Here is a 17,013-nt window from a genome sequence, read left to right on the forward strand (position 1 = left end):
CCCAGGTCTCCCACAGCCTGGGTGAATGTTCTAACCACTCGGATAAAAACTATAACCCCTTCCTCTTTCAGCCAGATTTTTGAATGGGAACTTATCCAGCAGATACTGGTTCAGGCCCCACAGGCAAGATGGGCAGGCACTCTGCCCCTATTTTCCCCTAGTTTGTGGATTGTACTGAGGGGCTTAGTTGGGAGATAGCCATACAAAGTGAGACAACAACGTGCATGCTCAAAGGCAGAAATGTAGGCACTTCGGGAAATGTTGCCCTACAAATTGGGGCACTTACTTAGTTAATTTAGGCACCTACAATACAAGGTTTGGCAGCAGCTGTGCAGGGGTTTTGTGGCTTGCAGTGCAGTCTAACATTGGGGCTTAGGTTCCTAAGTACCTTTGTGGATCTGGGACATACCAGAGCAGGGGTGGGCAAACTATGGCCCGGGGGCTGCATCTGGCCCTCCAGAAGTTTTAATTTGACCTTTGAGCTCCCGCCAGGGAGCGGGGCACGGAACTTGCCCTGCTCTGGTGCTCCAGCCGGGGAGCGGAGTCAGGGGCTTGCCCCGCTCTGCGCAGCTCTTGGAAGCAGCGGCATGTCCCCGCTCCAGCTCCTATGCATAGAGGCAGCCAGGGGGCTCCACATGCTGCCCCCGCCCCAAGCGCCGCCCCCGCAGCTCCCATTGGTCAGAAACCGCGGCCAATGGGAGCTGCAGGGGTGGCACCTGTGGACGGGGCAACACGCAGAGCTGCCTGGCCACGCCTCCGTGTAGGAACCAGAGTTGGGGACATGCCACTGCTTCTTGGAGCTGCTTGAGGTAAGCGCCACCTGAAGCCTGTGCCCCAACCCCTTGTCCCAGCTCTGATCCCCCTCCTGCCCTCCAAACCCTTCGGTCCCAGCCTGGAGCACCCTCCTGTACCCCCAACCCCTGATCTCCAGCCCCACCCCAGAGCCCTGCACCTCAACCCCCAATTTCGTGAGCATTCATGGACCGCCATACAACTTCCATACCCAGATGTGGCCCTAAGGTCAAAAAGTTTGTCGACCCCTGTACCAGAGTAATGAAGTTTACGGATCTCTGAGAAAGCACAGGCCAAAGCCATCTTTTTTCAGCTATGCTGAGGCCTCTGCGCCTAGTCTGCAGGAGCATTTTGCACACCAGCCCTCCCAAAAAAACGGTGCCTGCGGTTTTTCCACCCCCAATGAACAGATGGTGCCAATCTCGGTAGCCACATATAGAACTTGCACTCTTCATTCTTCGGGGAGAACCGAACACCCCAGGCGGGAACTGGGATCCCTGCACACGCAGGCAAACACCAGCCTGCCCCAGGGCTCAGAGCCAGAGAAAAGTGTGGCAGGCGCCGGGGGGGGTCTGGACAGGTGCAGGGGTAGCCGGCGGGCTGGCCCGGAGCGCTCGCATCGCGCACACGAGCCGCCCCAGGGCTGCGCCGCGGGCGGGGAGAGGATACAGCGCCCGCGCCGGCCCCTCCCTGCCTCTGACGCTATCAGCCGGCGCCGCTCGCCCGCTTGAGCCACTCCGAGGGCTCCTGACCCGAGGCAGCGGCCTGGGCCATGCCCAGGCAGGAGAGAGGCGGCCCCGACACCTTCCCGGCGGCGGCTCCGGCGCAGTGATCGTGGCTGGCTGCTCCGCTCCCCCTCTGGCTCGTGGTGGGGCACGGGCCGGCACCATGTGCTGGAGGCGCCGGGGGCTCCCTTAGTGAAACCTTCCTCCGCAGAGCCGGCTGCGCCCCAGCTGCCCCAATGGACACGCAGGGGCCGGCGGGGCCCAATGCCGCAGCGCACAGAGACTTCTACTGGCTCCGCTCCTTCGTAGCGGGAGGTAAACGCCCCTCGCCCCCTGCTCTCTGCCGGCAGAGGCCGCGGTGAGACCCCTGCTGCTGGGCACCCGCCATGCCGCTGGGGCTCTGCGGCACCAGGCTTTGCCCTCCCCCTTGGTGTGGCCACCAAGCCCATGATAAAAACGGACATGAACCCATTGGCTGCGTGCTGTGCCCCAGGGGCCCCCTGGGCACAGGGGATGGGGGCGGTAGCATATGGGGCCTGCAAAGTGGGGGAAGTGAACACCTTTGGCATAGGAGAGGCATGGTGTTTGTTATATGGGGAAAGAGATAAGCGGCTTTCATTTGAACAACCTCACGTTGTGCCCTTCTGCCCCTGTCACTGATAGGGAAAACTTGGGTGCCAGGAGATTAAATGACTTGTCCAAGGTCACGTGGCAGAGCTAGCTGTAAACCCTAGGCCAGGGGTTCTCAAACTTCATTGCACCATGACCCCCTAATGACAACAAAAAATTACTACACAGGAGGAGGGACCGAAGACTGAGCGCAAGGGCTTCTGCTCTGGTTGGGGGGGTTGTAACCTTAACTCTGGGCTATGGGGCTGCGGCTTGGGCTTCAGACTTGCTGGGGCCAACACCAGCTTGGGTGGGTCAGGACCCACTTTGGGGTCCTGACCCACAGTTTGAGAACCCCTGCCCTAGGCCATGCTCCATTTTATACTCACCCCAATGATCATCTAGCTTTCAGAGAACTGTCAAAAAATGGAACTTGCCAAGGAAATAGTTAACATATTGTATATAGGTTACCCTAATGTTGTTAGCAACATCTGGTATGGCTTCTGTTGGGGGTGGCAGAGGAATATGTTCTAATAGGTCTTTTTCATAACTACTATCAACCCAAGAAAATGAGACAAACTGCTTTTTAATTCCTTCTCTAGGATGATTAGTCTTCTTAAGGATTGTGAGAGGATGTTGAGAATCATGGCCATAAACCTTACCCCCCCCCACCCCCCAAAAAATCATTACAGTATAGTTATTTCACTTCCAAAGTGAGTTAAATTAACATGCAATAAAATGCCAGATAATTTGAACCCCCCCACACCAATTTTTGTGTGTGGATGCAAGGCAGTTTATTCCCCTCGAAAACTAAAGTTATTCCAAAAAAACCTTTCTCATGGTACACAAGACTTTAGAAAAAAGAAATGGCCCCCAATGTCTTGATCCTGCCAGCTAATCAGTATGCATGAAATTGCAGGATTGAGATCTAAATGTTAAGTAGGATTCTTTGACATGTTTTAGCATTATCTAAATAATTAGATTGGTAAAGAGGGTTGGAGTCTCTTAAGTGTTTATGAGGTTTTGGAGACCTGTTGGTGCTAAACATAAAAATTTGAAGGAAAGAAATTTCAGAGACAACATTGCTTTAGTATTGTCTCTTTACAGCCCTTTCCCCTTGAAAACAGGATCTTTCTAAAGACCTGGTTGGAGTCAACAGAACTAACTAGTAAACAGTTTTTTATATTAATATTCTTTAGAATATTATAAATAAGTGGTGTCTTGTGAGGGGAGAGTTACCTGTATGTAGCAGGTACCTGTATGTTTCTTCTTAATACAGCTTGTTTAATTCATGCACGTACTCCTATTTGTATGCTTTGCAGAATCAGAAAAGATCATTACCTAACTTCTAACCAGATGCTGAATGCTCAGGCAGCCTCATTAGCACATTTAAGAAAGTCTCTTTTTCATGTGAATGAAATATATTGTGCCTGTAGTCGTGACTTCTGAAAAATAAGGCTATTTAAAAAAAAGAAAGAAAAGGGGAGAAATATTAGAAAACGCTCTATGGAGAAAACACAGATTTATTTCCCACACAGATAGGTCCTCGTCTCTCATCACTGTTAGTAAAGTGTCATAAAGATCTGTCTACTTAAGTTTCTCATTCTGCACTCATCACCGTGAATCTTCGTTTCTAATTGTTATATGTACCAAATATTACTGTTGAACCAGCACAGAGTTTGACCATGGAGAGAAAGCAGCTAGGATGACAGAGAAGTTGAACTCTGTAGACTTAAAGAAGAAAAGTAAAAAGAGGATGGGAAAGTTAAAATAACTTGCTGAATAACTGAATGTGGTTGTTGGGGGGCATTCAACAGCTAAGAAGAACGGTCTTTTAAACAAAATCTAAAGATCGATTTTACTAATTTCACTAAGATTTTTAGGATTTTTTTTTTAAATTACATTTTTCCTGAAAACGAAAGCTTATTTACTTTTTTAATACTTTAGTTCCTGGGGGGGGGAAACATTGTTCCATTTAAAAAGAAAATATGGTAGAGAAATACTTGATTTAGCTGTTGACATGAACAACTCAAACTTCCCCTGTTGTTGTTGTTGGTAAGGTGTTGCAGGATGTTGTGCCAAAACGACTATTGCACCATTGGATCGAGTAAAGATTTTACTGCAAGCTCATAATCACCATTACAAACATCTAGGTAAGATGGCTACTGTACATTTTAAAAAGTTTAAATTTTATACTATTTAGGAAAGTAGTGTCACTTCTACTTACCAATATGATTGCTGTAAACAAATGCTATGATTGGATAGGCAGTTGCTTTTTATGAGCACAATTTCATTGTCTGCTTGCTGGATTTGGTAGGTCTGCACACAGGGGACTGTAATTAATGCTATGAAATTGTTTATCCAAGATCAATGTTCATTCAAAAAATGTGTTTATAAACAGTGAGATCCTGCAAACCTTACTTATATGTGTAACAAGACTAAGAAAGTGGAGCTACTTGGACAATTAAGGAGTGCAGGATTTGGCACTTCATTTAATTTTTTGTCTTAAATGACTGTGTAAACTCCAGATTAACTACTGTAATTCAAAATTATTCCCAGAACAACTGTAACACTGCCCCCTTCTGCACGTGATTAGAATCATTGCATGGATGATGCCTGGACATTCTTGCACAACTTCATTGAGTTACAAGCACACAGTAAAGCACAACCTTGAATTGGATGACTTGTACATGTAAAATACCGATTATAAATCACGTTAACTTAGAAATCCAAGAAACTTTGTTTAAAAAGAACATTTGGCAAGGAGAAATACTGAGTTATAATACAATATTGAAATGATTGTGCTTGTATTCAGTTTGATGTACAAAAGAAGAAGGGAACGGCAGGCGCACTTGACTGCAATAGCAGAGTCTGAATATGCAATCTAACAATCATAAGCTGAAATAGCTGCATGGTTGATTCTAATATTCTTCTTATCCCCTGATTTTTTTTTTTTTTTTTAGAATATGCAATCATCAGTTTATACATTCAAATCAAATTTCACCATACTGCGGATGTGTGATTTGATACTGGAGTACCAGGAATTACTTTTTGATTTGAATTGAATGCACATTTTAATTAAACATTCAGCAGAAAAAAAAAGGTGGGGAAGGGAGAATAGGTGAAAAATGGATATAGAGAAGAAAATGTTACATAGGTTCAGTTAGCCAAAATCCATGTTAAATATTTATACTGTCTCTTAATGTGTGGAGTTAAAGAAACATGGACCGCATGACATGTATCTTTTAAAATAAAAGCAGTTTTCAATAAATGGTTATTTTTTGAGGGGGAGGAGGGAAATTTTAGCTATGTCAAAAGTATTTGTTCTCACTGAAGTTGTAGCAAGTATGAATTTCTAAAACTAAACCTTGTGAACATGAAGAACCATTCTCTTGATGTGTGAAAAATGCCATCCTTTTTGTTTGGATAACTAAACAGAATTTTAGCAATTTAAAAAAAATCACTTTTGGGTAGAGGACAAAGATAAGAAACTTCAGTTCAATGAGTAAATATTTGTCAAAGTCAGTATTAAAAATTACATCTGAATATGAAAAATGTTTACATATTACAAATAATCTTTACAGTTAATTGAAAGAGATGTGAGAAAATATTTGTGTTTTTTTAATTTGTTTAATTTATGCATTTGATAGCAACTATGTATAGTATAGAGAGGAGGGTTTGTAGTTAAGGCCCTTCACTGGGACTTGGGAGGGCTGGGTTTAGTTCTTGGCTCTGCCACAGATTTCCTCTATGATCTTGGGCAAATTATCTCTTTGTAATTCAGTTCCCCATCCTTAAAATGGGGATAATAATGCTGCCGTTTCACAATAACCCTCTGGGATAATAAATTCATCAGTGTGTGTTAGCTGCTTACATACCATGGTGGTGATGTTGTAGTAAAGGCTGTGGATAGTTTTTTTTTCTCTTTCACCTTTGTAGTCAGTTGTTTATTCCCTCTTTGTGTTCTACACAGCAGCGTTGGAGAAAAATAAATTTTAAAAATGGGAAAATGATTGTAAAACTACAAATTCCGACAGACTCAGAGGCAGGTGTAGTAAATTAGTCACTTTGTAATTGACTAGATTTAAAGTTATCAATATCCGTTTTAACTTCCGTGCTGTTAGTGTCCAGTTTTACAGTATTTCTCTGGGGGGATGATATCACATGGAATAGATCTCCCTCCTGCTAGGTCACATTTCCCCAATTCATGGGGCATCAAATGCATAGATTCATAAGGAGTTTCCACAGAACCTGGGTGATAAGAAGGCTGGTGGAAATAGGCCCAAATCTCCCTCCCTTTGACCACATTTGGGCATCGAAAGCTAGTTTTCTGCCCTCCACACTTACATAAGAACAATATGATCTGGCCTTAGTTATATGCATACTGTCTTATTGTCAGTAATACTTGCTGGAACATTTTTTCATTGTAACTCTGTTAAATATCTTTTTTTGTATTGATGACAGGAGTGTTTTCTACACTGTGTGCTGTCCCAAAAAAGGAGGGTTACCTTGGGTTGTATAAAGGAAACGGGGCAATGATGATTAGAATATTTCCATATGGTGCAATTCAGTTTATGGCATTTGACCAGTATAAAAAGGTAGTTTGATTTATTTTGTTTCCTTTATGGCTACAGTGAATATAGTTTTAAAATGATAAAATAACATTAAAATCGTGTCATTAACAAGCTCCCCTTTTTTCACATTGGCCTGAATTATGTATTAATCTATTTATTTAAAAAAATGGGGGCATAAGTGAGAATATTTCCACTTTTGCTATAAGAAAAACGGTTCAAAATTTTAGTTTACTGTGTTTGTCTCACTACGAACAAACTGAAATATTTTTGAAAATAAAGCACTCTTGAACCTGCTGCTGGCCATCGTGCTAAAAAAGTGGCCCTCTGATTGTAAAGAATGTAGCGGCTCAATGTAAAATGTAACGTCTCTTTGTTCTTTTTAATACTGTATAGAAAGGTTTATTACTTTATAAATCAAATAGTTCATTTAAATTTGAAAGACATCCTGTGAGGGTTGGTGAAGCCTATATTTGACCTGCACCATCGTCACAAGAAAAAAATTGGCTCTGCAGGATAAAATGCAGTATTTTAGGATCCCACAAGATCTGTGAATTCTCTTCTAGTGTAGTGCATTTACTGCTCCTGTAATATTGGAGCTTAGATATTGGTATAAGTGTCTACTTGAGCATTGCTTATACTCAATCAAAATTATGCCTTTACTATTGGAATGTAAAACTTCAAGGGTCAGATCCAACTTCCATTGAAGCCAATGGAAGGACTTCAATTGATTTTAGTGGGAGTTGTGTTGGCCCCTGAACATGGCTGTGAGGGCTTCCTTCTCAAAGGAGCAAATTCCAGATGGCAGATATTTTGGGGGTAGGGGGAGGAACTACCTGTAGCCAGTTTCAGATGTTTAAATATTTTTTTCCATTGTAACTGCATATTTTAGCTCTCTTTGGAAGCTGTGAGTAGTTCAGGAGAACTTTGAGAGTCCAATCTTCTGAGTCAAAAACATTTTTTTAAATCTTTGTATTTTATGTTGTGCTATACACAAGAATACATGCCATACTTCATAGCAAAAGGGCTTAAGAATCCCAGAGACACCAGAGGCCAAATCATGAGGTCTTTCCTCCTTTTGTCTTAAATTCTTACTCCGATAAATTCCCACTGATTTATACTGATTTGAAAACAGAGTGTAGGCTTGAGGTAGATCCTAAACTTAGTCTCAGAATCTGAGAATTCCACTTGGTGCAGGACACAGATCTGATCAACAGTGAATTTCTTATTAGGAATATAACTGTCATACAATACTAGATTATATCTGTAGTCCATCTAGTTTAGTATCCTGTCTGTCAGTGCACATTAATAGATGGTTCAGAGGAAGGTGCAAGAAACCCCATAGTAGAAGATATGAAGTAATCTGTCTATGAGGGAAGTTTCTTCTTAACCCTCATCAGTTGCTTGGCTTATGTCAAAACACATGAGGTTTTATATCCCTTCCAAGACACTGGTTAAAAGAAACAATAAGAATTAATATAACATGGGATGTTTTTGCCTATATAAATTTCCAACCCTTTTTTGAATCCTGCTAAGCATGTGGCTTCAATGAACTCTTGTGGCAATGAATTTCACAGGCTAAGTTTGTGGTGTGTGGGAAAACTATTTCCATTTCTCAATTTTAAATGTGTTCCTTTTCAACTTCACTGAAAGTCCCTTTGCTCTGTGTTATGAGGGTGAATAGAAGGCCCAGTCTGCATTCCTTGTATATTATTTTTATACTTGTATTGTGTCTCATCTCTAATGGAAAAAGTCCCATTTTTTCAGTCTTATCAATCTACATTTGCTGATATAAAAATATTTTCAGTACAGTGGTATACATAACAAATGAGGAGTATAAAAAGATTGAGAAGTGCTACCACTTCTTAACAGAAATTGAGCATTCTGTTTTTCATTTGTAATGTCAGATAGTTGCTAACACACACTTTGAAACAGTTATTATACAGTATTTACAGTAAACTCTGTGATATGCTTCTTTATCATATATCATGTGACTTATTACTGTTATAAAACTTTTTTACTTTGTAGCTAATAAAGAAGAAGCTTGGAATTTCTGGGCATGTGCACAATTTAATGGCTGGATCCATGGCAGGTACAGCAACTTAAATTTTGATTGTGTAAAATCTTGTTAAAACAATATTTTTTTAAACCCAAGACCATTAGAAATGCTTTCCCAAATATTTTTATAATTACACTGAAATCATCTGTTTTTAATCAAATAAACAGTACTCAAAGCATGAAAGTGAAAATAGATTAACTGATAATCATGTCCAAGCTGAGAGAAATATAAAGGAAAAATAGTGAGAAACAGGATTTTAAAAAATTCATTCACTTTTAATAATTTAAGATGGTTTAGCAACATTTATTAAATACATTTCTTAATTTTCTTGATTTCTCTCAGCTGCTTAGGCATGTTTGATTTAATATATTTTTCTAGATAAGAGAGACTTCTATATGTTCTGCCACTTTTGTGAAATGTACACCGTTCACAAGAAGGACAATAAAAATAAAAATGCACATCTGTTCTGCATTTCTAGTATGCATGTATGAAGAACCTGCTAATATAATTACAGTACTAAAACTGTACTCCTAAAGGGTTTCCCATGTAAATTTTGATGCATAGTGTTGAAATTAATACCTTACCTTATGACAGTAAAATACAGTATCATACATATATAGTATAGAAAACGTTAAGTTGCAGTGCAGAATTGGCTCCCCAGCTTGGGTACCATAGATTCTAGTTCTAGTATGGGTATAGAAAGATGTTGGAAACCAACATGAAATGGAGACCCTATTTTACAAGAGGAGACTAGAAGAGCTTGGCTTAGTTAGTCTAGCAAAAAGAAGGCTGAGAAGGAATATGTTTGTTCTCTATAAAGACATCAGGGGGCATAAATCGAAGAGGGAGAACTATTTAAGTTAAAGAAAAATGTTGGCACAAGAACAAATGAGTTTAAACTGGCCATAAATAAAATTAGGTTGGAAATTAGAAGAACGTTTTTAACCATTAGAACTGTAAGGTTCTGGAACAGCCTCCTAATAATATTAGTGGGGACAGACTCCTAATTAATTTTAAGATAGAGCTAGATAAATTTATCAGTAGGATTGTATGATGGGGTTGTGTGCTGAGATGGGGGTGAGAGGCTGGGCTTGGTGGCTCAGGGAGTATACCTTCTGATCCTATCTCTTATGTTCCTAAATCACATACTTCAGGATTTCAGCTTCACTTGCAGGGGTCAGATGAAAATTTTGTCCTCCCAATTTGTTTGTTTTTGTTTTTCCCTTTCCTCTAAAGCATCAAAGATGGCAACAGCTGGAGGTGGGACACTGGATGGGGTGGGCTGGTGCTCTGAGATGGTATAGAGAATCTTTGTTTTAGATGCCTGGGTGGTGGCTCTTGCGCTAATGGTCAGAGTTTAAGGGGTCAGAAAGCAATTTTCCTTCAGGTCAGATTGACTGGGCTCTTGGTTTCTGTCTGTCTGTCTGTCTGTCTTCCTCTGCAGCATGGAGGTGCAGGTTGCTTGCTAGATCATCTGGGTATCTCACCAGATCAGTTCCCTGCCATTGCAGGGACCTTGGGCACTGTGCACCTTGGCCCCTCCTGTCCTTTGCCTGTGTCACAGAATAATTCAGTTTCCTGAGTGGTGTAATACTTCAATCTAATCCAGGTTATTGGGCTCAATACTGGAGAAACTGGGTGGGGTTTAGAGGCCTATGATGTGCAGGAGATCAGACTAGATGATGTGGTGGTCCCTTCTGGTCTTAAACTCTATGACTCTGAAATGGGTGGATTCTTTGGACCTTCGTATGATCCCTGGCCTTATATGATGCTTCGGAATATTGTCATGGAATAATTCTCAGCATGTACAGTCTTCTATCCTTTCCCCCCCCCCCCCTTAAAATTAATCTGAGTTCTAACAATTATTATGGTATTAGAAGAAATAACAGTTGCAAGCTGTGAGTGTAAAATATGAGGAATGAATTTTTATTTTTCCACTCAACCCAAAACAGCTAAGGATTCAGTGGGGAGGTAAAAGCTAATTATTATTCCTACCTTTATATGAAGAGGACTTAACATTGATTGACATTTGCCACATAGTCATTAAATGGTATTAAATAGGTAGCTTTTGTTTTTTAAAAAATTGACCAACAGTGGACTGCTGACACTATTGCCTTCAATTAAGTGGAAAAGAACCTCATGAAATAAAGGGTTTTTCCCCTCTCTCCCCCCTCCCCCCCACTGAACAAACAAACAAAAGAAGAGAGAACAAAAAGAAACAATCCATAAAATCCTAAAAGCTAACAAAATCTGTTTGGCAAGACATGGTCAAGAACTTGGCTGGCTTTATACAGCATGAAGTGGAATAAAAGCTTATCTTTCTCACCCTACTCTTAGGGAAACGTGTTTTCAAAAGCTTATTCCCTAGTTTTGCTCTACTGGTCTTAGGAATGTTGGGAGTCCTTGTGTAGATAGAGCTACTGCAGCTGCAACCATTTGAAGCACCATGTTGGTTAGACTACATTAACTCTTTTACTTGTATTACAGTAGCACCTTGAGACCAACCAACTATTGTGCTAAGTATTGTACAAATACTAGCATAAGAGACAGTCCCTGCCACAAACAGCCTAAAATCTAAATAGACCAGATAGAACCAGTGGTTCTCAGCCAGGGGTATGCAGAGGTCTTCCAGGTGGTACATCAACTCATCTAGATATTTGGCTAGTTTTACAACAGGCTACATAAAAAGCACTAGCAAAGTCAGTACAACGTAAAATTTCATACAGACAAAATGAGAAAGTAATAATTTTTCAGTAATAGTGTGCTGTGACACTTTTGTATTTTTATGTCTGATTTTGTAAGCAAGTAGTTTAAGTGAGGTGAAACTTGGGGGCACGCAAGACAAATCAGACTCCTGAAAGGGGTACAGTTGTTTGGAAAGGTTGAGAACCACTGCAATAGACTAAGTGAGGAGTATAACACACATGCAGAGGGAAAGGAAGGGGTGAGCATTGGAGTGAGGGTGGCAAAGGGTCGTAGGAGAAGGGAAAGACGAAGGGTGTGAGCATAGAAGGCAGTGGAATAAGGCTGAAGTGAAGAGACTGTGTATGAAGGTCTAGAAGGGAGTTGGAGTAAACGGCCATTTATCACAGAGGAGAGAAAAAATTGAGCAAAGACTCTGACAACATTAGCGTCCTAACTGTGCCAGGTGCAACCCAGTTACTTCTGCTGGCTTGAGTCTTTGGTTGGCTCTGGGGGAAGCATGGCACTTCACGTGCCCTGGTACCTTCGGAGAAGGGGTTTTCTCCAGCATCCCTGGACTGAGAAATGTGTCACAGAAGAGGGTAATTCTGCCTGCGCCTCTTCTCCCTTGTGATGCAGCTGTATGTGCTGCAACTGCTTCTGTTAAGTTGTGTTTTTAAACACTGGAGATGTGGTAGTCCTGTCTAGCCAGGGTTCCCAACATTGCTAATGTCAGTGGGACTAAATCAGTGTTAGCAAAATGATGGGAAACGGAACATATTTCCTAATGTACGCAAGTCAAAGGTATCCCTCTGCCATCAGGAGAAAAGTAGTGAGGATGGGTGAAGTATGAGTGAATGCAATGAAAAAAACCATTGTAATGCATATATTCAAGGAGGCCAGGTTAAAGTTACTGTGGAGACTTTAACTCTGAATTTCCTGACTCTTTTGTGATTCAAATTTCAGCCATAACACTTAATTAACAGATAATTGCTTTATCATTTCCTTTAAGGAAAGAGAGAATTGGTTGAGAGGATAGAAAAAATGGTAGATATTAGATAATTGTTTAGAGAAAAAACAAAACAAAGAACCCCCTACACACACAAACTCTCTAAAAGGAAGGATTTTGAAAACAAAGCCATTTGAGTTCTCCAAATGTAAAAACAACTATACTGAAGCACAGAAATGTGTTTTCCCCCTACTTTTGATAAACTATTTTTGGCTGGAACAGTAGGGGGAAACACTGTGCTTCAGTATAGTTGTTTTTAGAATAATTGTTGTTTTCAGAATAATTCATGTGGTATAAGAGTAAGTATAAGAAACTTTAGCCCATCCGCTAATTTACAGAAAGCAACTGAAAATAAGGGTTTAGAATGAAAGTGCCATCTCAGTATTAACTACACCATCCCTATCGCTGTTATACTAGGATGAAGGTACAATACAAAAGGAACCATTCAGCTAACTCCTTGAGATGTAAGCAGTTTAATTATATTGTACAGGTCTATGAACTGTAGAATTTCCTGTAACTTTCCTGGGCTAGGGAAACTTCTTGACCTGCCTGACAGGTCTGCTAGACTTCAACTATTTTCTCATATGTACTGTTGCTACAGTGAAAAAGAATTCCTTGTGCTGTAGTCATCAGGTTCCATTCATGGTTTAAAAATAAATGTAGCATGGGTAACTTAGTCCATTCCACTACACTAGTGTAAGACTGTACCTTGTGCTTTTTGTGAATTTCAGGTTCCGTTTGAACATTCATTGACAATATAGCCAGATGGGACTCCCTTTGGTCTTCAAGTTAAACTTGTCATTAGAAGTCCTATATTTGGGGAATCCAAAAGAATTTTTTCGATGTAGGTGTTTTTAAAAAAAAGAAGGTTCTGCAGTTTTTGTCTCTTTGTAGAATGATGGAACAATAGAGAATAGTAGTTTTCCACTTGCCAGGAAAAGATTATTTTTAATCAAGGCTGGTGTATATGCAATACATACATTTCATAGGCACAATTCTCCTTCAGCCTTCCTTTCTTTGCTCTAGAGAGATGCTTTCTTTTTTCCTCTTTAAACTTCCATTTGACAAAGAAGGAAGAGTAAGAAGGTGAAATAATGGTAGGAAATCCTGAACAGAACTAGAGATGAATGCTTGTACAGCAGATCTCACTAACAGCTCCCAGGTCCAAACACCACTGGGGAAACAAAACGGAGAGTTTGAAGTAATCCCTGCTGTGTTTCATGGCTTTATGTTCTTTTTGAAGAAGTGGTTTCTTTCAGCAAAGAGGGAGCAAGTTGTCCTATTCTTACAGGTCAATGCTATGCTCTGACTGCAAATCTCAATTCTTGCCTCTTAGCCAGGAAGTATCCTTACTATTTCTAATCACATCAAAGAAGAAGCTGTGGAAAAGATGTTAGCCCAACTCCAGATAATTATGGATAATTTGATCAGCTGTCAAATTTTGTGGTGTGGGCTGAGCTCCAACATCTCTACGGTCTAATATTTAGGCAGCAGAGATGAAATTAGACCCTAGAATTTATGCTGAGTCTTTTCCTTTTGGCATTCATTGTCACAGTTTGGCCCTTGAATCTCCCAGAAGAGGTAGTAGCTATTCTAACTCAAAAGAAATATTGATACTTCCTGCTGTATTTCTGCCTACAGGGGAGGGGTTTTCAGCCTTTTTCTTTCTGAGGCCCCCCAACATGCTATAAAAATTCCACAGCCCACTTGTGCCACAACAGTGTTTCAGCATATCCAGTAGACTGAAAGCTAGGGCTGGTGTTAGGGGGTAGCAAGCAGGGCAATTACCCAGGGCCCCACACCCCAGGGGGCCCTGAGAAGCTAACTTACTCAGGCTTCGGCTTTCAGCCTTGGGCCCCAACGAGTCTGTTCTCTGGTTTATTTTGGCGGACCCCTGAAACCTGCTTGCAGCCCCCCAGGAGGCCCCGAACCCCTGGTTGAGAATCGCTGGCCTAAAGGAACAGGGATTAGTGTCTTTCTCCCACTATTTACCATTGATTCCCAAGAAAACATGGAGATTATGGCCCACACTGGATTTGTTGAGTCATTAGGTCTTTTCAGAGTGTACATCCTTTCATCAAACTTTGTGGCTAGAGGACTTCATCAAAAACATGTAAAATATGGGTCTTGTTAAGGCCTTTTCACATGCAGTTTTTTGTACTCCTCCATTCGGAGTTTTCCAGATTCAGATGCTGTTTGGATTTAGGTTTGGCCACTTGTGTGCACCAAACTCCTGGAGGTTCTGTTGGCCAGTCTTTGTCTGAGGAATATGCATCCAGCTTTACCTGGATGACTGCCTGATCAGGGCAGGGATTAGATAGTCCATTTCCTCAAATATAACGGCTTTTTTGTGAACTGTGAAATCCCTTCTGGATAGGACTCAAGTTACTCCACCTTGGAATATCTGCATCCGAAGAAGTGAGGTTTTTACCCACGAAAGCTTATGCCCAAATAAATCTGTTAGTCTTTAAGGTGCCACCAGACTCCTTGTTGTTTTTGTAGATACAGACTAACACGGCTACCCCCTGATACTTGACACCTTGGAATAGTGTTAGACACTCCATTAGGGAAAGTCAGATGTTGCCAGATGGACTGTAGTCTGTTGGGGCTTGTTTTTGGTAGTGCAGGTCAGTTGGGACTTTGCAATTTACATCAATTGAACCCTGGGTGACACTGCCCCAGAGACACTCCTCATGCAGATGCCTGCTGTTTTGTCAGAAAAAACACTCCACACTCTCTGAAAGGTATCTTACTCTTCTGCAGCGAGTGTGTTATTGGGAGGATAATCCAGGGGGCAAGAACCTTTGGTTCTCTGATTTGAGAAGTTTAGATTGCATAATGACCAATGTCAGCTTTCTGGGATGGAGAGCCAGTCTGTGGATTCTTTACAAGCTCAATTGGAAAGTTTCATTCAGCTTACTACAATTTGAAGAAACTTCTCTGGAGAAGTCACCTTGTTCTGGTAATGTATAGAAAGATGATGGTGCCTATATAATCATGATATCACTACGAGTATGCAGTCCCAAGAGGAAGCCAGACTTCTGCCAATGTGTAGAAGCTTGTTCCCCCCCCTTCAGGACTTTTATCTATCTGCTATGGCAAGTCAATTTAAATGTTGATTTGTTTAGTAGGAGTGAGTGGTTCCTGCAGAAAACCGTATGAATTTGTGTTTGGTTTTTTCCCCTGAAAGGAAATAATTACTGATTTTTGTCACTGGGATGTCACCAAAGATGAACAGCCGAGTTTTGCTTCTGATGGTTCAGTTCCTTCATGGGTTAGGGAGTGGAAGCTTAACCACTGTCCTTTGTAACCTGAAGATTTCATAAAACTTGGCCGCAAAGTTGCAACAAGAAAATGCCCCTTCTTTGAGCATTCTAATCTCAAGATCATCAAACCTATGCTTCTAAGATGCTAAATAGAGGCCTTCTGTAAAATTAAATACTTATTGTAATAAATCTGATTCTGCCAATAATATATCTGAATGTGCTTTCTACCTTTCCCAACTGAAAATAAAGATTTAAATATATTTTTTAATACTCTGAAGAGGAGATTCCAAGATTGCCTGGATTTTATAGTTCCTCTGAGACCCTGAATAATACTGCAATGTATTTCACTTATCTTTCAGTGGTTTTCGTTGTAACTGAATCCTACTTTGGAAAAAGAAGTTTTACTCACTGGATGGCAAATGTGTCCTTGAATTTTGTTAGGCCTGGACTAAGGAATTTACTACCCCTAATTAGTATGTGCTCATCTTGTTTTCAAGCCTCCATGAGAACCTTCAAATCCATTATGGCAAAATATTTGGCTTGCTGCCTTTGCTCCCTTCCAGAACAAGTTAAGAGGGTATTCCGTTAGACTGCTCTCTGCTTAGACTGAAGGGGCTGAAACATGGTCCCTTGGTGCCTGCAATGTGTCAGTATAGTCTCATTTTCCATTCTAACAAGGTTCTGTTTTGCAAGTTTGTGTTCAAGTTTAAAAACTGCAGTATGATGAGCCTACCTCTTTTTTGGATGCTGGTTGCTCTGTCTGCCCTGTATACTGGACAGTAGTTGTAGGATGGAGTAGAAGAAAAGAGTAACAAGACAGAATTTCATATCTTGTAATTATTTGTTTTATCTTCCTCTTCTCCCACTTTACTACCATCTTTGTCCCTTACATTGTGGTTTTTTTTCTTTTATACTCTAAATGTTTCTTGATTGTGTGTAGGTGGGTAGTGGCGAGAATATTAAAATTATATAACATATCCTTACCTTAATTGAATCTTCTTTGCTTCCAGGGTTCTAATTGTAAAATGGGGATGGGGTGGGGGAGGGGGAAACTACAGCAATCTCAGATATTTATAAGTGATTTTAGTTTTCCCTCCATGTTCCTTGTAAACAATTCATGGGTTACTATCTACCTCATAGCTTAGTGGTAGAGAGAAGCAAATTATTTAAATGATGTTAGTGAGGACTGTCATTATTTTAATTTAAGTTCTGTTTGTGATCTGCCCCTAAAATGGCAACATCTAAACCGCTATGCAAATTTGGAGCAGCATGATGGTAGATCTTCAGATTTCTATTGTCC

The 17,013-nt window shown here is 41.0% G+C and overlaps 1 protein-coding gene across 2 annotated transcripts in view; it reads left to right on the top strand.

Annotated features, from left to right (window-relative positions):
* Positions 1 to 1,753: 1,753 nt before the first annotated feature.
* SLC25A16 (solute carrier family 25 member 16) overlaps positions 1,754 to 17,013 on the top strand; it is a 31,907-nt gene continuing 16,647 nt past the window's right edge. Inside the window, exons 1-4 of one of the 2 annotated variants that reach the window (XM_065407288.1) lie at positions 1,754 to 1,832; positions 4,187 to 4,279; positions 6,591 to 6,724; positions 8,726 to 8,789. In XM_065407288.1, the coding sequence (XP_065263360.1) occupies positions 1,754 to 1,832; positions 4,187 to 4,279; positions 6,591 to 6,724; positions 8,726 to 8,789 (370 nt within the window). Of the gene's footprint in view, positions 1,833 to 4,186; positions 4,280 to 6,590; positions 6,725 to 8,725; positions 8,790 to 17,013 lie in introns of those variants that run through there. The other variant, XM_065407289.1, reaches the window with a different exon arrangement.

This window comes from Emys orbicularis, chromosome 7, assembly GCF_028017835.1.
Source record: "Emys orbicularis isolate rEmyOrb1 chromosome 7, rEmyOrb1.hap1, whole genome shotgun sequence".
NCBI lineage: Eukaryota > Metazoa > Chordata > Testudines > Emydidae > Emys > Emys orbicularis.